The following is a 20,684-nucleotide window of genomic DNA, read 5'->3' on the forward strand; positions in this document are numbered from 1 at the left end:
CTGATTTTACGAATGAGGGTCGCCTCATGGCGCGTTGCGCTTAAATGTGCATGCGGCGTCTTCAGCGCCGGCAACAGTGTCGATGCGCGTCCCTTCCAGAAATTTTCCTTTGGCGTGAGAAAACGAAGCTTCTAGAAGTTTCGAAGGCGTCCCTTTTTTGTGAGTGCTGGCAGTAAATAATATTTCAAATCGTAAACTTGCTCGGACTTGCCGAGTTTTGTTTGTAAACATTTTCTCGAGTGCCCGCCTCGGTCCGCACGTGCGGATCAGCCTAGGCGCACGTGGTGGCCAGCCTTGCTGCACGCGCGGTCAGTCTAGGCGCACATGCGGTACGCCGGACTGCGTAAATGACCTGTCTTTTGTTTGAAATTCATGGGACTGCTTCAATCCCGAACACCTATCCTTTTTTAATAAATCATCATTACCAATTTAAATTAAATGGTATAAACAGCATTAAGAATTATATATGTTAATTATTGAATTAGTGCATTAATCTTTCCATTTGCCCACGCATTCTTCTACACAACATCTAGTGGTTTCTTAGGTAGTTATATACGTTTGGTTGACGAACCAGATTAGTGGATTTAATTTTTGAACAAAAACCATTTATAATTTATAATTTATTAATTTAATTTTAATTCAATAGTTTAATGATATCAATATTTATATAATGATAATAATAACCAAAAAATTGACTATATTTCTTTTATATTTCTATTCTTTATTTCTTTTATCAAATAGCTTACCAATTAGGTAAAATATACTAATGAAGCATTAAAAGTTTGAATTCTATATAATATTATAATAAAAAGATAATAGTTCAAGTACCTTAAATTTAATTAACAATAAGCTTCGGATTCAATTTCCGTATTTTATGATCGCGAAACGAAAATTCGTCAGAATTTTTCTTAAACCTACATATATGATTTGTTTTAAAAAAATGCTTATTGCGACCACAATTTATTTACGTAAAGCTTATAATTATTCACAATTTGATTTTTTATTTTCAGATAACATGCAGAAGCACTAATTTGTTTTATTGTTTTTAAATTTATTTTATTTATGTACTTATGGAAATATGACTTTTAAACCATTTTTATCTTATTTAATTTAAAACGTGACCACTTTTTATTATTACATACAAATTGACTATTATATACAAATAAATCTATGATATATATTGATCTCCTGATTTCGGTTGTGAATCAGGATTACTTTTTGTATAAAGCATTACCAATATTTAATCCCTTCAGCAGATGAGATACTACTTATAAAAAATGATTGCTTGATTCCTTCTTTTCTGGAATGTCTAAACAGTCAGGAATATCCAAGATCACCTTAACAGACTCGACTGGATTAAAAGGCTATGTGGAGGTATGAATGAGCATGTATCTGTTTGTATTTTCGTTAGAGGTAGTTATCAGTGTCTTGAATGTCTCATCTTCTGGAATTTGACTCTTTAGCCATGAATAAACTTATTTCTCTTGTCCCTAAATTAATTTTTCTATCACTAAAATCTTTTGCCAATTGAGATTGCCAAATTCCTGAATGTTTGAAGTCATGAGATGAGATAGCTGCTGAATATGCAACTATTAGAGCTATATTAGCCACTTTTAGGTCAGAATAGTAGCTATCATCGATCAGACGACACCATGGAGAGGTGTGTCGAATATTCCCCTTTTTGCAGCTTTCAAATCTAATGTTGTCCATTCCATGAATGGTTATAGCTCTTAATTTGTAATTTCCCTCTATGAGATATTGGCCATAACTCTCGCTTCCCTTACTGACGACCTGAAGCATATCAAGACTGAACAAGACGGTAGTTTCATAAATTTGATGTCTTCTCTAGAATAAGAGGTTTGATCTCTGAATGATATGAATAATTCTGTAAATAGTTGATAAGTGCTACTTGGATTGAAGCTTATCAGACAGCTTATCAGACCACCGCATGGGTGGGTCTAGATCTCTTACCTTTGACATAAATTCAAATTCAGGAAGTTTCTCCTACAAATAATAGTATAACTTATAAATATGACTCATCTTCCTTCTTAGAAGTAATAGTTAATCTTATAGTATATTATGCACTTGTAATGTGTCTCATTGATGATTTTTCCTTGGTGGTGCTGGGAGTCATGAGTTTTGGTTTGGCGTTGATGACTCTGAAACTTCCTTTTTTCTTGGTTTGGCATCTTGTGGTAATAGAGAGAAAATAACAGTGAGGTACTTACAGTATCGAAGAGAAGACATGAGTTATGACTCAAATATTTTGATTCCATATAATTGCAATGTGTAATGAGTATGGCTGTGCTTCTTTCCTGCTGTAGTAGTATTGAAGAAATGCACTGACTTCCACTTATCCGGCTCGAAGGACCAAAATGTCTGGAATCAGACTATAAAACCCCCCGGTTATACGGGGGGGGGGGGGAGGAGGCAAATTTGAGAAGAAAGGCGCATTAATCCAATTCAACGCACAGCTTATCTTGGTTTTCTATGTATTTTTGAACTACGATGATATGATTATAAGTGGTGTTGAAATCTGTAAAATTCCTTCAGTGTTCATTACGGGATGATGACATTCACTACTCGCAGCAGCATAAGGTGTAAATCTCTATACTTCCTTGAGTAGTGCCACGTGTTGGTGACTATCTAATAATTGCTTCTTAAAGCCGAGCGAATGGTTTCAACTGCGACCGTTCGCGGGATCTTCGGAACTGATTTCTGCCTTACTAGACACGCTCTAAGCTGTCACTTGTGCGCCTTTGCTATGTAATTTCTGCTTTTATTAGCTTCACGGTAATGGCTTTGTCTTCCTTAGTTTTGGTGATAAAGTATTGGTGTTGCGCTTCAATTAATATTCACTCTTGAATTACACTTAGCACTCGTGTCTGTTTGAATATAATACTTAAAGAATTATGATTTTTTATGGCGTCACTGTTGGCTTAGATTATTAAGTTATAGTTGGCAAGTTATGTACGTATATTATAATTAATCTCTGGTATGTGGCTGTGTTAATAACTGACAATTGATTGACTGAGAAATGCTAATGAATGATAGCAGATGCGAACGATTGGTAAAAATATACTGAGCAATAACTGATGACTAATTAAATGCTCAATGTACAGTGAGCACCGGTGCGTAGCGAGTTGCTCTTAAATATTAGCGTGGCAGCTTGCAACGCTAGCAGCAACGCTCGAGCTTGTTGTTAGGCCGAAAGTCTTGATGACGTCAGAACGAAGCTACAGAATATTCGAGAAGTCTAGAAGGATACTGACTTGGAAGGTTTGAGAATTGTCAATCGTCGTTGCTATTCGGAAATATTGTAGACCGCTAGGCAATAAGGCGTAAACTATTTGAGAATTCACAGAATCAATGTTTACAAACCTAAGGGTCCGAGAGCTTGTACTTTTCCCATTTTTAAATTTTTCGACGTTGCTCCAATCCTGAACAATACTTTTAGTATATCCTAGAATTTAAAAAGATTGTAGCAAAACAAAAATAATCATAGAAATACATCTGCCAACGGGCATATGGGCATAATCGTAAACACACACACGCGCGCATGCACATAATACATATATATATATACAATCACTACGTAATGTATAGATTAAAATGTATATTATATGGGGAAAATAAATAAGTTCAAATTTGAACGTACTCAATATTTCAAATAATTATCATGAACATAAAAATTTATTAATATAAATGTTAACGAATATCATAAATTGCCATAATTTGTACCAATATATTTGTATTGATGTTTTAAAGATATTAACACTGATTAAAAAACAACAACTATTATTGTAAATTATCATTAATAACATATACAATCAAAAATTTTAATAATGAATTTTCTACAATTACATCGTTTAAATTAGCTATCCCATTGGATTGACCTAAATTTATTTAAATTACAACGACTTACATTAAAAATAATGACAGCTTCATACATGAAGTTAATATAAAATAATTTTTAATATTACAATAAACAGTAACTCATACCAATTTATTTATTAAATTTATAATTTATTATTTATTAATTTATAATTAAATTCATAATAATTTATTATTGTCATATCAGTGAATATAAAAAAAAATTAATTTTTGAAATTTCAACTATTCTAAAATATTAGAACGATTTTATTCGTAAAAAATATAGTATGTTTTTCTAATATATTACTATTTTTAAAGAAATTAAAAAATAAATTTTAAGAAATACTTTTCCAAACTGTCGAAGATAAAAAAGTGTTTTAAATAAATAAAAAACTTTTAAAATAAAAATTATTTAAAAATATAAAATTCATTTGCAGTAAAAATGAAAATTAAATATATAAATATTCAAATAATAATGCAAAAAATATACTGTTCGAGTTTGCGAGACCTTTTTCATTGCAATATAACATCTGGCAAAACAACATCGTAAAATTGTGTTTAGATTTCAAAACTTTCTTGCTCGCAACCATCTAGCAATAGTGTCATAAAATATCTGGAAAAACAATACAATAAACACGGGAAAAACCCACTTATTAGGTATATGTACGAATTCACTCCGCTCGATAACTACTCCAAGCAGTATGTACTAGCGAACGACCCCCCTTCCAGCTGTCAACAAGTTGTCACGCTGTCGCCAGATGCGTCAGCGGCAACAAGAGCTCTTCTTGCCATGAAGACCAAGAGACGACTACGCCCTTAATTAACTATGAAGCCAAAAGAGGCGCTACCCTCGCTCTGTAAGGGAGGAGTTTCTGATTGGACGAAAATTAAGAGAAGGGGTTCAAGTGAATTTCATGGTCAGCAAATGTATTTAAGGGGCGCATTTTTCAAGATTCAAACACTCTCGATACAGTACTTATTCAAATAACTGTCAAGTGGAAGTCCATTAACGCAGTTCAAGTAACCGTCGTTACAAGTTGAAAAGGATCGAAGAATCCACTTATCGGATTCGTCCATTAACGCAGTTCAAGGTAACAGTCGTTACACGACCTAAAAGAACGACGACATATCTCCGTATGTCCATTAACGTAGTTCAAGAAACTGTTGTTGTTCAGAAGGGTCGAAAACAAATCACCTATCAGAGTCCGAAAACAAATCAACGACTAGTCTTCGTAAGTAGTAGCACCACTACATAATCAAATAAAACTTAAGATTCAGAATACGTCATCCACAATCAACCAAAGAAGAAGAGGCTCTCACCAGAGAGACAGTGCAGAATAATTCCAAGCTCGTCGTCAAGGTCGCATCAACTGATGCGAGACTTGCCGGCCTTACCCTCACCTTAGTTCAAAGTCTAACGCTTATGAATTCACAGCGTGCCATTCAACGCTCGCAGGTGACACAACAAGTAGCAGTATGCTTCATGAGGTAAAAGCCCTTTAAACTCTTACTTCCATCTGAATTTATTGCAGTACGCCAATATCAAGACAAGGTATGTTTGCTACGATACGAGTATATATCTCAAGTAACAACAGTTATATGTGTTGCGCTACATAACAACTATAACCTCAATTACACACGTGCTCATCTAAACAGCGCGAGTGTCAACGAATCAAACTTCGCGCCATTCTGCGCCCAAATTCAACCATCTCGCTGCATAAGTGAGCCACCGCAAACACATTAATCCACTCCAAGAGTTAATTCAATAATTAATAATAGTAATACTAGTCAAGCCTTGTCATCAAAATAATTAACAGAATAAACAGCATATATCAGCCATATTTATATTGTATTATTATAATATCCGTTCCACTTGTAACCTTTCATTGCTATCACAAAACACCTGTGGTCTCTGAGTTGTCAACGGCATCAATTTGTATCCTTCGAACCGGCCTTGGTAACACAAGCCGGAACGGCGAATACATTTTGTACAAATACAAAAATTTACACATATAATAGAAAAGTTTGTTTTATAAAATTATAAAATCACTATGTTATTTAAAATTTGAAACGTTAAACGAAAAAATACATACATTAAAATAATTGTTAAAAATAAATTTACAAATATTGTATTTGTTTGAGAATGAGAGACTCTCTTTTTTAATGCAATAAAACATCTGGCAAGTAATATCGTGAAAATTGTATTTAAGACTTCAAAACTTTCCCGCTCATAATTATTTAGCACTAGTGTCATAAAACATCTGGAAAACTCTAGCAAAACGTGTTCATGCTCCCAGTGCAGTAGAACTTAATGGGTTTATTGCCGGGAGAACCCCAAAGTAGATTCAGAACGAATATCAGATATGCGTAAAGCATCGAGTACAAAACATTTCCTAAATTTCACTGCAATCCAAAACCCCGCACGTGTAACAACAAGCAATAGGCGTACGTGCGCACTCGGCTTCTTAAGACAATGCTTACATTGTTCTTAACTACGCCGCATCTAGTCGATCGCATCGGAAAATCGACCACGTCCAAGAGGACCCTTCATCTATCCAAGTCCCAAAGAAGGGAGAGGCGACCAAGGAGAGGTGACCAATAGTAAAGGCTCCCCACTTCCGACACTTTCCCGATTAGCATATTCGGGTCTGAGCCCGGAAGGAAGTGGAAATGAAGGCGTGCATAATCTATTGTGCTGCCCAAGATCAACCTCTGATTGGTTAATTAATAAAAGAAGAAGTTCTTTCTACGATTGTGAATTAGTATACAGTTGAAATTGATCTCATCAAGACTATATTGCATAGGACCAGACCACTTGTAATCTCACTTGGAGACAAGGAAGAACTTAAGAGTTGCAATATTACAAGGGAACTTCACATCAAGCCAACTAAGAGAGACTGGAAAATTCACGATACACTGCAAGTAAGACCTTACAGCTAGTATTGATTCTTGATTTCTCGGCTTACGTAGAAAACGAACGGATTAAGGTCCGACTATCGAAGCTTCCCAGACATACTCTAGGACAAGACCAGCTACAGACGCTACAGTGGCCTTTCAATTCCTCTATTTAGGCTCTTATACGACCCATATTTAGAGGCAACTGCACACGTGTTGAGTTGAAACAATAATATTGTAATGTTCGAAAAACAGCGCTACAATCACCATAACCTCAAAGTGATAATATTCAATAGATTATAACCTATTTATTTTTAGAGTAAATCATAATCTCCCCAGTTATATGCCGAGAATAAGAAATTGATTATCCTCTAGTTCTCCAATAAACAGATATATATCAACACCACAATATTATTAAGAAATATAAAGGTCATTTGTAATTTCACCATGGTTAATGATTCCCACTTGGAAATAAAGTAAAATAAATGAAATAAACAGCAATAATAAAGATATGTGTTAATTATTGAATCGGTGCATTAACCCTTTATTTGCCCAGCAATCCCATACAACATCTAGTGGGTTTTCTGTTCTAAGTTGATTTTTGCACGTTTGGCTGACGAGTCAGATTTGTGGAATTATTTTCTGAACAGTATTTTCTATAAAATATTTTTGTCGATAAAAAAACATATATTTCATTAATTTTATTATCATAAAACTTCGATTTATAACGTGCAAATAAATATTTTTTTATAATAATATGACTTTTAATACGTAAATTTCCATTTCATTAAGATATTTTTTCATTTTTATTAACTTTCATTTATTTTTATTAATTTTGTTAATGATTATAGAAAATTGTAAATTTAAATATGGAAAAGTTTAAAAATTTAAAAAATGAACATTTAAAATAAAAATAATTTTTTTAAATAACTGTAAGAGCCGTTTCCTAAAAAGATAAAATTAAGTACTAAAAAGAGTCTACAAAAATGTGGATATGCGACTTATTTAATGTCAGAATTTGAAATCTGACGGAAAGATTTATAGATTACTTAAAGTATCAAACTAATATTTTTTATTTTATCTTATTTGTACACATTTATTTATATTTCTATTTTTAAATCATAATGAATTTAAATATAAATATTTAAATTTAAATTTTACATAAATAAAATATATAAAATAAAATATACAAATAAAAAATATATAAACAATTTATACAAAATAAAAATTTAAATATAAAAGAATTTAAATATAAAAAATTTTAATTTAAAATGAACATAATAAAAAATAATGGACATAAATCATACTATACATTATTCAAATATTTGATTTTCAAATTACTGTTTTAAAAATATTGTTTATTTAAATAAATAATTGTATATGAATACATAAGATAAACTAATTTTTTGGCTAATTATTTGCAATTAAAATAAATTATATCATTACATGAAATTTCAGTATCAACAACAGAATTTTAATTTATTCCAAATCTTCATCAAATATATCTAGAATTTTAAACTCCTCGATAACATTAAAAGTAGTTAAATAATGGAATAGAAAATATTTATAACTCGTGATATATTTATATATTGATATTATTGTAATTTAGTTCTAATGTTAATAAATTTTATTCATATATATTGAATCAATTTGAAGAAAAAATTAGTATTTGAATAATTATATTTTAATATTTGATATTTATTAAACTTTAAATTTTGTGTATACTGAATCCTAGTCGCTTAGCTCAATGTATAAGTGAATTTGAAAACTACATGAAAAAATACTTGAAATAAATAAGATTTAATAGTCTCGATTTAGTAGATTTTAATTTCACTTTGTTATTTAAATAGACTTGTTAGACTCTTAAATAGACTTTGTTATTTCACATGAAAAGTTTCATATTTATTCAAATATACGATAAAATAATATTTGTATGCACAGAAAGTTTATAAAAACCATTTTCTATATATCATCTATTTTTTAATTGCTTTTTAAACATTCGTCCGTAAAATTAACATATTTCTGCTTAAACAATATTATCAGGCGCGATAATAATAACAACAAACACACGCAGTAAAATTAAAGAATTGCTAGATGTCGAGTAAAAGATTTTAAAATACTGTTAGATAAAAGGAGGGGATTAAGAGAAAGACAAAAGAATAAAAAGAAGTCTAACCTCAAAGCCGAAAGGACAGAGCATCCGACAAATATGTGCTGGGCAGATCCTTGGATGATCACAATCAACAAAACGTCTCTCGCTGGCTCTCGTTCCAGCAATCTCGCCACCAAACTCCTCGACACACCAACAAACAGGATCCGCAATTGGACCGCACTGAACCCGATCAAACTCTCCGGTAATGTTGTTACAACGCGGCGCAAATTGGGACAGGCCATTAGCTCTAGAGTGTCGCAAAGCGGCCAAGTCCAGTTGTTCACAATCTGTTAATTCTCCAGTTACGCAGCGCATACCGCAGGCCGTTGTGCAGCAACGTTCGAGAGGTGCCTGACACATGTTATCCAAGTTACAGGTTACTGACCGAGCTGGACAAATATTCTGCTGGCCGTACGTTGGACAGCGGCCAACTGATTTGACTATTCTATTTTCTACTGCCATCACTATAAGTAGAAGTATTTCTGATGATTTATTACTAAATACCCCAAAAACTGTCGATGGTTTCTGAAGCACCCAAGCAATAACGATAGATTTATACAATTATATTTAAATGCTAATCATAACAAGTGGAATGAAAAAAGTTGGCAAAAAAGACTATAAGTAATGCAAATAATAATTTATATTTAGAAAATTTAAGTAATTTGAAATTTCCAGATGTCATAACTTATTAAAATTTAAACATTGATATTGAACTGTACATCGAGTATAGAGGTGTATTTACTTATTACATATTGTCTACTATTATTAGACTGTAAATATATAAAACAGTTTAATATTAAAAAATACCAATTAATGTATTTCAAGTACACTTTTATTATTTATAATACGTACTTATCATAAAATAGGCATATTCATAAATTAATAAAAATAAAAAAATAAATAAGACATTATACCTAATTAAATACAGTAGGTAACAGCGATTTCTATATAAATATATCTAAGCATGAATATGAATTTAAATATTAATAAATAAGTCACATTTTTAAAAAAATGAATTATGCTGATTCAAATTTATAATATTTTCTTATGATTATTCGTATGATAATATAAAAAACCTAAGTATTGTTTTATAAAATTAAATATATAATAATTAGTAAATTATATTGAATAGCTATTTTTTATTCCATATAATATGTTAATATTTGATGTTATTACTAAAATAAATAATTATGAATATTCCGGAATCAAATATGATTACAGAAGCGTATTAGAATTCCAATAAATTTTAATTGGACATTTATTACACAAAATAGTAAAAAAAAAAATTATTTAAATTTCGAATCGATAAATCAATCAAAAAATACCAATGAACTAAATTTGGAAAATATTTCAAGTTATATTATTCCTATTGTTTAACGGCGTATATATACGTCATTTGTTATATTTTTTTATATTATTTTGAAAATATTATAATCAATTCAAATGTTTGATGTAAAATTATAATTAATATGATGAAATAATGCTTAATTAATTGAAATGTATTAATAATAACAAATTTATAAATAATAAGGGTAAAATCCATGTGATTTTAAGTAATTAAAATTTGCCATTATTTAGTTTAGTTAATAAATTTACTTTATAATCGATCAGACAACAATTTAGATATAAATAAAAAATTATATATTTTTAGCATTTAAATTTTACGAAAACCTCGATAATCTTATCAATATATAGACAGTATATCTTTAATTCTAAAGCATATTAAATTTCTCATGCAATGTAGATACAAATGAGTTCTAAGAATTGATTTGCCACATATAATAGCATGATTTACTATCAACAATAACTTAAGATGCTTCGCACAGTCAATAGTAAAAATAAGCATACAATGGGAAAATATTTAGATACACATAAATAAATCACACGTGAAATATAAAAATAATTGCATCATCAAAGCAAATAAAAGAGAGTAACAAGATTGAATTTGGAATTTAGTGTATTCTCTTAGCACAGAAAAATCACTAAAAGAAGTACTGTCAAAAAACGACGATAATGCGCCTGAAAAGACTATATTTAGTACAATCGACCGAATATCAACAAACACGTAAATTACCGGAAGAATAAAAAAAACAAAAGAGAGAGGTCACGCAACGCGCAATCACTGGAAATAATAAAAATACCCTGGAATCCACATAACGGTTTCGTACATCCTATTGCCACACTTCCTACATTAAGTTCTTATCCTGTTCTACAAACTAAGGAAGTATATATCACTGTAGTACACATTAAAAAATTTGTATTTTAGGCTTACATTTGTTTTCATTTATATACGATGTATATATATATATATACGATGTCTCTCTTTTTTTTCTATTTTTGTTAATAATAATCATTATTTATTCATTATTCATAAAAATAATAATTTGATATCCTGATCTTTCACCTTAACAATTTCATAATGTGAAGAGAGATTACAGGAGAATTATTTTCATACAAATACATAACGTCGATCTCCCAAAATTTTAGCACCGTTGATTTAACTATACAAACAAAATTAATACCTTAAACGATTATTATAACAAATCGTAATTATTTATTGGAACAACTTTTTTCCTCAGTGATTTACTATTCTAAATAATTTTGGTTAAACTATTATGAAATTCTGCCATCTTTTACTACAACTGTATATTAGCAGTTTTATTTTAATTTTGTATATTTTAGCCAAAATATCATTTACTTTATTGACCGATTATTTAAAATTACTCCCACACAGCGGAGGTACTATAATAGAATACAAACTTAATTTCAAAAGTTGGTTTCACTTTTAACTTTGCATTTAATAAATGAATTTTGTAGGTTATACAAAATTTCTTTATCGTAATATGTCAAATTAAGTCAAATTAATTCTAGATATTTTATTTGATAAATATCTATCGGTTTTTTAAATGAATTTTAAGCTCTATTAATGGATAGATTTTTACATTACAGTATCTCTTTTGTAAATGTAGATGTGAAAATATAATTTCAATTTAAAAAGTTTCAATAAATTAAAAAAAAAATTTGTAGGTTTCTTATATCATAAAATTAAGGGTTATTCAGATATTTATATTCAATATATTAGATTTTATATTTTTTTATATAAACATAAATTTTTATTTTAAGATAAAAAATAATGTTCTAAGTCCATTATAATTCGAAGGATGTTCTAATTCCATTAAAATTTATTTTATTAAGTGTAAAAAATTAATTCACTAAAAAAATGGATTATTATGTAAAAACAAAATAATAATGTAATTTTTACAAATTTTGAAAGATTCTTAATTAAAATAAAAAATAAATATCTCTTTACAGATTAAAAAATGTTTCAATAATATCTATTAATATTTATATTATTAATAATATCTATCAATATTTAATTTAAATCAGAAGGTAAAGCTTTTTTTCTGAATATAATTTTTTAAATGAAATTATAAGACATTTGAATTTTATTTTTAAAAGTGTCCTGAATAAATTATTTCTTTGGAAATATGTACAAAATATTACATAGTTTTAGAGGAAATGATCAAACATACATTAATACACAATGATATAATGTAACAAAAATGTTTGAACTAGTGGAGTAATTAATATAATAAAAAAATTTTTAATTTCAAAGTTTTACTAAGAATTAAAATTACAGTAATTATTCTATTTTTGTAGTTAGGGTAATTGCAGTAATTGTATATTTTTAAATTTTACCTTTATATTTAATAATTATGTTTATTGTAGTTCTATATAATTCACTAAATTATAAATTATTAAAAACTTTGAAAAATAAATTCAATGAATCACATATGAAAAATATTTTCTTTTAATAAAAATACAATACTAGTTATATCTATAAAATGATTCTATAACATAATAATCCATAAACGAGCTGTATGAAATTTTTATAATTTATAAATTACAAGTAATTTTATTTTAATGTTTAGGCTTTAGACAATAGTTTACATTTGCTTATTATTTTAAATTAATAATAAAATTTATTGGTGAAAACAAAATCATAAATACGTTTATAATTCAAAGTCATTCACAGGCGCACACAAAAATATACATAGTATATGCACGATATTGAGATCGACCGAAAAATATTTCCTAACCAATTAAAATTTAGTTCAATATCATTCTAAAGTTAATTTTAAATTTTCTATACAAATAATTATATATTTTAAAGATAAATTTATTTGAAATTAGCCATAAAAATATGTTAATATTTATATGTAATTAAAAATAAATTATAAATGTATGTATGCCTGTTCGAAATTATAGTGATGTAATTCTTGCCTCGAACTGCCAATGCTTCAATAGCTTAGTTTTCCGCCCGCACTAGCAAACGTTCGGGAAGGATTGAGATATAGGGGCTGTACAGGAGTCGTGAGAGGTGGTTAATTTATTATACAATTTATTACACAATTTACATGTGGGTGTTGTACAAAATGTATTCGCCGTTCCGGCTTGTTTTATCAAGGTCGGTTCGACGGATACAAATTGATGCCGTTGACAACTCAGAGACCACGGGTGTTGTGTGGTAACGATGAAAGGTCACAAGTGGAAGGGATATTATAATAGTACAATATAAATGTGGCTGAAGTATTTATCTTTTATTCTTTTATTTATTGATGACAAGTTTGACTAGTATTACTATTATTAATTGTAGACCAACTCTTGGGTTGAATTAATGTGTTTGCGGAGGCAAACGTATAGGAATCTATGCAGCTTGATTGGTGAATATGAATGTCGAATGGCGCGAAGTTTTCGTTCGTCGACACTAGCGTTGTGGGAATGAGCACGTGTGTGGTTGACGTTATGAATCCAGCGTAATGACTGAAAGTTACCGTAGAGTGGCGCGAAACTTGATTCGTCGACAGTTGTGCTTTTTGGTGCTTACGGTTTCATAAGCTTCCGAATTTGAACTAAGGTAAAGGTTACCGAAACAGACGCCCCTTTTGCGGGCACGAACTTGACGACGCGTACTGGAATCTATTCCGCACTATCGCTCTAGGAGGAGCTTCTTCGCCTTTAGTTTTTGCTTGTGGATGTAATACTCTGAATCTCAAATATATGTAATTATTGTAGTAATAATACTACTTACGAAGACTAATCCTTGACTCGTCTCCGGACTCTTATATACGGATTGTCGTCGCTCCCTTTGAACATGTGAAGACAATTTCTTGAACTGTGTTAGTGGACATACGGGTTTATGTCGTCGTTCTTCTGAGACGTGTAACTACTGTTGCTTGAACGGCGTTAATGGACAATCCGAAGAAGTGGAAGTCGTCGCTCCTTTTGAACATGTAACGACAGTATCTTGAACTGCGTTAATGGACATACGATGTATGTCGTCGTTCCTTCAGGACTTGTAACTACTGTTCCCGTAACAGCATTAATGGACTTTCACTAGACACTTAACTGAATATGAACTATATAAAGAATATACTATATCGAGGGCGTACTATCGAGAGTTATCTCGAGCGGTATATTAAAAGTACTATCAAGAGTGTAATCTCAAGAGTGGAATATCAAGAGTGTAATTTCAAGAGTAGAATATCAAGAGTGGAATATCAAGAGTGATGAGTATTGAAAAATGCGCCCCTTAAATACATTTGCTGACCATGAATTTGACTTGAACCCCTTCCTTATTTTTCGTCCAATCAGAAACTCCTCCCTTACAGTGCGAGGACAGCGCCTCTTGTGGCTTCAGAGTTAATTAAGGGCCTAGTCGTCTCTTGGTCTTCATTACAAGAAGACCTCTCGTTGCTGCTGCCGCATACGACAGCTTGTGGGCAGCGGAAGGGGAGGGGGGGCTTCGCTGACCCATGTGGCGACAGCATTACAACTTGTAGACAACGGGAAGGGGAATGGAAGGTCCGCTTGCAGTAATGCTTGAAGTAATTACCGAGCGGAACAAAAATGCGGATGTCTAACTATGGGTTTTTCCCGTGTTTATTGTATTGTTTTTCCAGATGTTTTATGACACTAGTGCTTGATAAATGCGAACAAGAAAGTTTTGAAATCTAAATACAAATTTTACGATGTTACTTGCCAGATGTTTTATTGCATTGAAAAAAGGTCTCGCATTCTCGAACAGGTGTTGTAGAATCTTCTTAAATCTTTATGAAGATACGATTTCCTGATCGGCTTCTTATATAGGAGGAGTCACTACACAAGATCCTTTGAAATCATTGAATTGATGTTGAATTGCACAGGTAAATAATTACTGCACACTTCTTGTCAGAGAGTGTGAGATAATGCTAATGGTTGTCTTATGCCGGTTTTGCTGCCGGCTTACAATAATTAAATAGATAACGTGTATTAATGTACTCACAGCGATATCGTAGTTTAATTCTGATCCAAGAATGAGTTGGTCACAACTGCACGCGGAAGAGCAAATGTGTGCGACGTGACTCTTATACTCACCATGATGCAGTAGTCTTGTTCTGAATTACTAACACTTATTTCTACGTTGAATGATCTTTAGACTTGGCTTCTATGGACAATTAGTTTCTATTACTTGACTTTCCTTAAGATAACTCTTGACTGCCCACGCGAGCCCTTTTTTACGAAACAGTATTTGGCTGTCCACAGCCCTTGGCTGCCCACGCGGACAGCGTGTTCCAATTGTCCCCCGCGGACAGCGACTTTTCGCTGCCTTGTTCCCATCTTTAAGGCCTCTTGCCATGAGTCTTCACTCAGCTTCTGGTCTTAGTTTTCCAATCAGGGCACACCGCTTTTGATGAATCTGCACGCCCTTTTCACACTTCATTAGAAATTAGGCTTAGACAATGAGAATTTCAAAGGGGTATCTCTGTCGGCAATGCGTGAAGTGAAAGATTTGCCCCTCTCCGGGACTCATCGTGGTGGGGGCGATTTTTGGGCAAGCGTCTTCACTTGGCCTATGCAAGCAGCAACATTTGTCGTACTTGACGACAAAGCATGCTTGCTGATGGTATTGAAGGCACACGTGCGGCGAAGATTGCCGAACGTCGCACGTGCCGAGTTTCAGGTTGCAATAGATTTTAGGAAATGTTTTTCACTTGATTGTTTTCAAATATCTTACTCTATAAATTATTATCGCGTAAACAGGCTAGCCGGGTTTTGATGGTAAGTCGCAAGGGTCTTCATTGCATTCAAAACAATTACTACGTCTGTAGTACGAAAGGCAATAAATGGCTGTTTACGAGTTCACAGATGTACAAACCTTTTCGAGTCTCACGCAACCTTGGCGAAAATTTCTTAGTTTTGTGTATCCGTTCGATAATTCTCTTTTATCAGCTGTTGAAAGATTTTCTTTTCAATCTCGAATAATGCCAATGAGTAAAATAATGCATCTTGCAACATAAGGGCGACATGGAAGAAAATTTATGAATAAAATAAAATAGAAAGTATAACATACCGACAGCATTACTTAATACAGGTGTCCACGCTAATAGGATAAGAAACCATATCGGTATCACCCACATAACAGTGTGGGCAATTCTACGATTATTCGGCATTTGACACATCTTTAACACATCAAATTGCCTTGCTTTGAACTGCTATACCTATAAACAAAAAAGGTATGGTTATTAATTTACACAACGTCTTTATTACTCCTACTGGCATAAGAAAAATACGTAAATTCTGACAAAGAATTCTGAAAAATCAATTAATAAGTCTAACTAATATATATATATATATATATATATCGTGATAGATAACCTACCATAAAATCCGTTTTCTACCTCCAATCAAATTTTTCAATAACGAGAATAGACATATGTAAGGCTCAGTAAATGCCCTTTTTATTCAATCTGTAACATTTTATTATTTCGAAATATTTTTGTTCAGCTCAAAATGTGGTGAAATGCATAGTCTGACTTTTGTATTTCCATGCGGTAGAATAGTGAAAAATAGATTACAGTTTTGAATATTTACGTGGATGGAATGAAGACAGAGGTACTAACCAACATGAAATGTTAGGTGCAAAAATAAGGACTAAAATACCATGAATAATTGAATTCGGAAAATTCAATTAATGAATTAAAATCGCTTATCAACTATAAGGAAAAGTATGAAAGTTGTTCAAAGTTATTGTTACAAAACAGATCAGAGTAAAAGAGAAAAAAACGAATATATATATGAGTTTGATTAGTTATTTCTAATAAAACAAAACATAAACCTCTGATGATAGCTTCTTAAAATAAAAGTTTATGCTTATTTTTGTCTCTAATATATAAAATATTTTTCTATAAATAAATTTGTTTCTATATCTAATAAAATTATACAAGGGTTCGTATTAAACTTTTTGAAAGTTTTTGATTTTTATATTACTAAATAGTACGTAATTTTCAAATTAGGATCATATATCAATATATTTTGGACATATTTTAAAACTGCATACTTGCGAATGTATATCCACGCCAACCTTTACAATCCAGGAGTACATGCATACATGACAACGCCATAACGATTCCGTCATAAATTATTTATGGATTAAAATACGACGTAAGTGATGGCAGAACCGAAGCAAACTCGCTCATTCCAATCTCTGCGCATCTACCTCTCTACTTTTCTTCCTTTGATACATTATCACTGAAAATTTTCATTATTATCGCTAAAAATTTCATCATTATCACTAAAAATTTCATCATTATCACTGAAAATTTCATCATTATCAAGATTCATCACAAGCCAAAAATAATTTCATTTGACAATGCCAAAATAAAATCGGTAAAATAAAATGACTTTTGAATTAGGGATAAAAACTAATGATAAAGGAAGTAATATTGCTGATATTACGGAGTTCTTTAAATGGTCTCTAATATAAAACATAAATAAAATAATTGTCCACTTGACTATATACAAACAAAATACAGTTGAAATATTGACATCCCTCTTTTAAATTAATCGCAGCAATTGTAATTTAAAAGTTAATGATTATTCAATAATTGTAAGTCTATTTGAATACCAAGTATAAATAAGTGATATTTTTCATTTCTTACTGAAATATATTACTTTATAAATATTTTATCGGAAATTTGATGTTAGTATAATTTGAATAAATAATATGTGCTAATTTTAATACGCTCTTTGATAAAAAGGAAAATATTTCAATTGCTCTTATTACATAAATTGCTAGAATTTCAAAGTATAAATCGGATATATTAAATAAAAATTTATCAAAAAAAAATTTACAATAATACAAGTAACGTTACTATAACAATTTTTTGTAGCTATCAAATCTAATTGCATCAGCAAGTCTGAAAGTAAGTATAATCGAACTGTGCGTCTATCTGCATACATAAGATTGGTTTACTTATAAAATTAGATTTCCCTTTTGTCATCTTTTATTATGTTTCTGTGTTTAACAATTGCATATTGTCAAGTTCTATAATTGCGTAGGTATTACAAGTTCCTACATTTATAAATAATTCTATTTCCAATATTTTGTTATTCTCTCTATTAGACTATTTATTAAATTTTTTACAGTAACTAATAGTAACAAAAATACGTATTATATATGAAATATAATAATGAATAAAAATATTATTTAAATTTATTAAATAATGAAAATATTAAGTGATAATTTAATGAATATTTTTAATAAATAATAAATAATTTAATGCGCTTTCGACATAATTCTATTAAATCATTTTTATTTATTTTTCAATACTATATAAATAACATTATCAATAAATTACTTTATTAATAAAATAAATAATGAAATTATTAATAAAATAAATTAATATAATTTTTAATTAAAAATATTAAAAAATAAAAATTTATTAAGCATTAACCAAATTATCATAAAATATAGGAGAAACTACGATAAAAAATTGTTATTATATTATTTCAGTCTTAATAAAAAATAATAAAAATCATAAAATAAAGATTATCTATATATTTTTCTATATATTCAATATACTTTTACAAGTAAAAATGTGATCATACATCTAAATTTATCTTAAAAAAACTAATTTTTGAGAAGGTTTTATGGAAGAAGAAGAACATTTTTATATTAATGTGTTGGAAATTATGTGATGTAATTCTTGGCTCGAAATGCCAATGCTTCAATAGCTTAGTTTTCCGCCCGCACTAGCAGACGTTCGGGAAGAATTGAGATGTAGGGGCTGTACAAGAGTCGTGAGAGGTGGTTAATTATACATTTATTATACAATTTAATATACAATTTACATATGGGTGTTGTAGAATATTCTTGACTCTTATATGAACATACGATTTCTTGATCGGCTTCTTATATAGGAGGTGTCACTACAGAAGATGCTTTGAAATCGTTGAATTGATGTTGAATTTCACAGGTAAATAATTACTGCACATTTCTTGTCAGAGAGTGTGAGATAATGCTAATGGTTGTCTTATGCCGGCTTTTCTGCCGGCTTACAATAATTGAATAGATAACGTGTATTAATGTACTCACAGTGATATCGTAGTTTAATTCTGATCCAAGAATGAGTTGGTCACAATTGTACGTGGCAGAGCAAATGCGAGCGGCGTGACTCTTATACTCACAGGGATGCAATAGTCTTGATTTAATCCAGCGGTGAGTTGGACACAATTGCACGCGGGAAAGCAAGCGCGTGCAATCTAGTCGGGTTTTGATGTTAACTCGCAAGGGTCGTTTATTGCATTCAAAATAATTGCTACGTTTGCAATCGAAAGGCAAAGTTCACACATGTACAAACCTTTTCGAGTCTCGTGCAACCTTGGCGAGATTTTCTTAGTTTTTTGTATCCATTCGATAATTCTCTTTTATCAGCTGTTCAAAGTTTTTCTAGTAAATATAATTCGAGAGATTTTCTTTTCACTCTCGAACACAATAACATTCTATAAAAACTAAAATGAAAATAGCAATTCAATCAGTTTATATATATGTTTTAACAGTCTATAATAAATATAACAAAGCAGCTCTAATTATAATTTAAGAATAACGCATATAGAATTAAATGAAAATTCGATGCACCTACTGAAATATCTCAATGCACTACAAATTAATCTTTTTGTCATATTATAATACATTCTGTATCTTTATGCCGTATATCTTAGCTCAAGAATCGATTTTTTAAATACTAGAAACAGTAGTACAACTTAAGTATTCTTTTAAATACTTGGAATAAAGTACAATATCAATATTCTAAAAAGAAGGCGATACAAGTAGATTGAATACATAACATTAATTTTTAAAAATATTTATTTTGTGCAATGCTAAAATTATTTTGTTATAATATAGGGAATGACAATAATCATGTAGTATATAGATTAACACTTCTAAATTTTCAGAATTTATTTATCAATGAACATACTTGCTACTCTCATAGAAATGTTCACTTTTCTGTTGCCGTTTGAATGAATATATATATATAAAATATCCTTTTTATCAGTATTTTTTTCTTCGATGTTTCAAATTTTTCATAGAATTTTGAACAAGATAAATATCAAATTACATAGATATTAACATAGATAGATCAAAGAAAATACAATAAATTTCACTACTTTTAAATATATGGAAGTTGTGAATATTTCATATTTTTTAATTTTACCTTATTTTTATTACATTATATTATAGTAAATTTTATACAAGTGAAATATGTATAGTTACATATATTTTTTAATATTAAAAATTATTTATAATAAATGCATTACTTTCTGGTGATTATATAAAAGTATATTAAAAAATATTATGAGATTTTATTAATCTCAAATGATGATTCTTAATTTAGTATTCACTCAATTTTAGATTAAAATTATTATTCCCTTAAAAATGGAA

The 20,684-nt window shown here is 30.2% G+C and overlaps 1 protein-coding gene across 1 annotated transcript in view; it reads right to left on the reverse strand.

Annotated features, from left to right (window-relative positions):
* Positions 1-9,382, reverse strand: part of LOC105367598 (thyroglobulin) — a 21,125-nt gene extending 11,743 nt beyond the window's left edge. Inside the window, exons 1-2 of the mRNA XM_011506365.1 lie at positions 8,945-9,382; positions 6,262-6,349 (exon numbers count right to left, since the gene is read on the reverse strand). Of these exons, the coding sequence (XP_011504667.1) occupies positions 6,262-6,349; positions 8,945-9,382 (526 nt within the window). The remainder of the gene's footprint in view (positions 1-6,261; positions 6,350-8,944) is intronic.
* Between the last annotated feature and the right edge of the window lie 11,302 nt (positions 9,383-20,684).

Source organism: Ceratosolen solmsi, unplaced genomic scaffold (assembly GCF_000503995.2).
Source record: "Ceratosolen solmsi marchali unplaced genomic scaffold, CerSol_1.0 scaffold7, whole genome shotgun sequence".
NCBI lineage: Eukaryota > Metazoa > Arthropoda > Insecta > Hymenoptera > Agaonidae > Ceratosolen > Ceratosolen solmsi.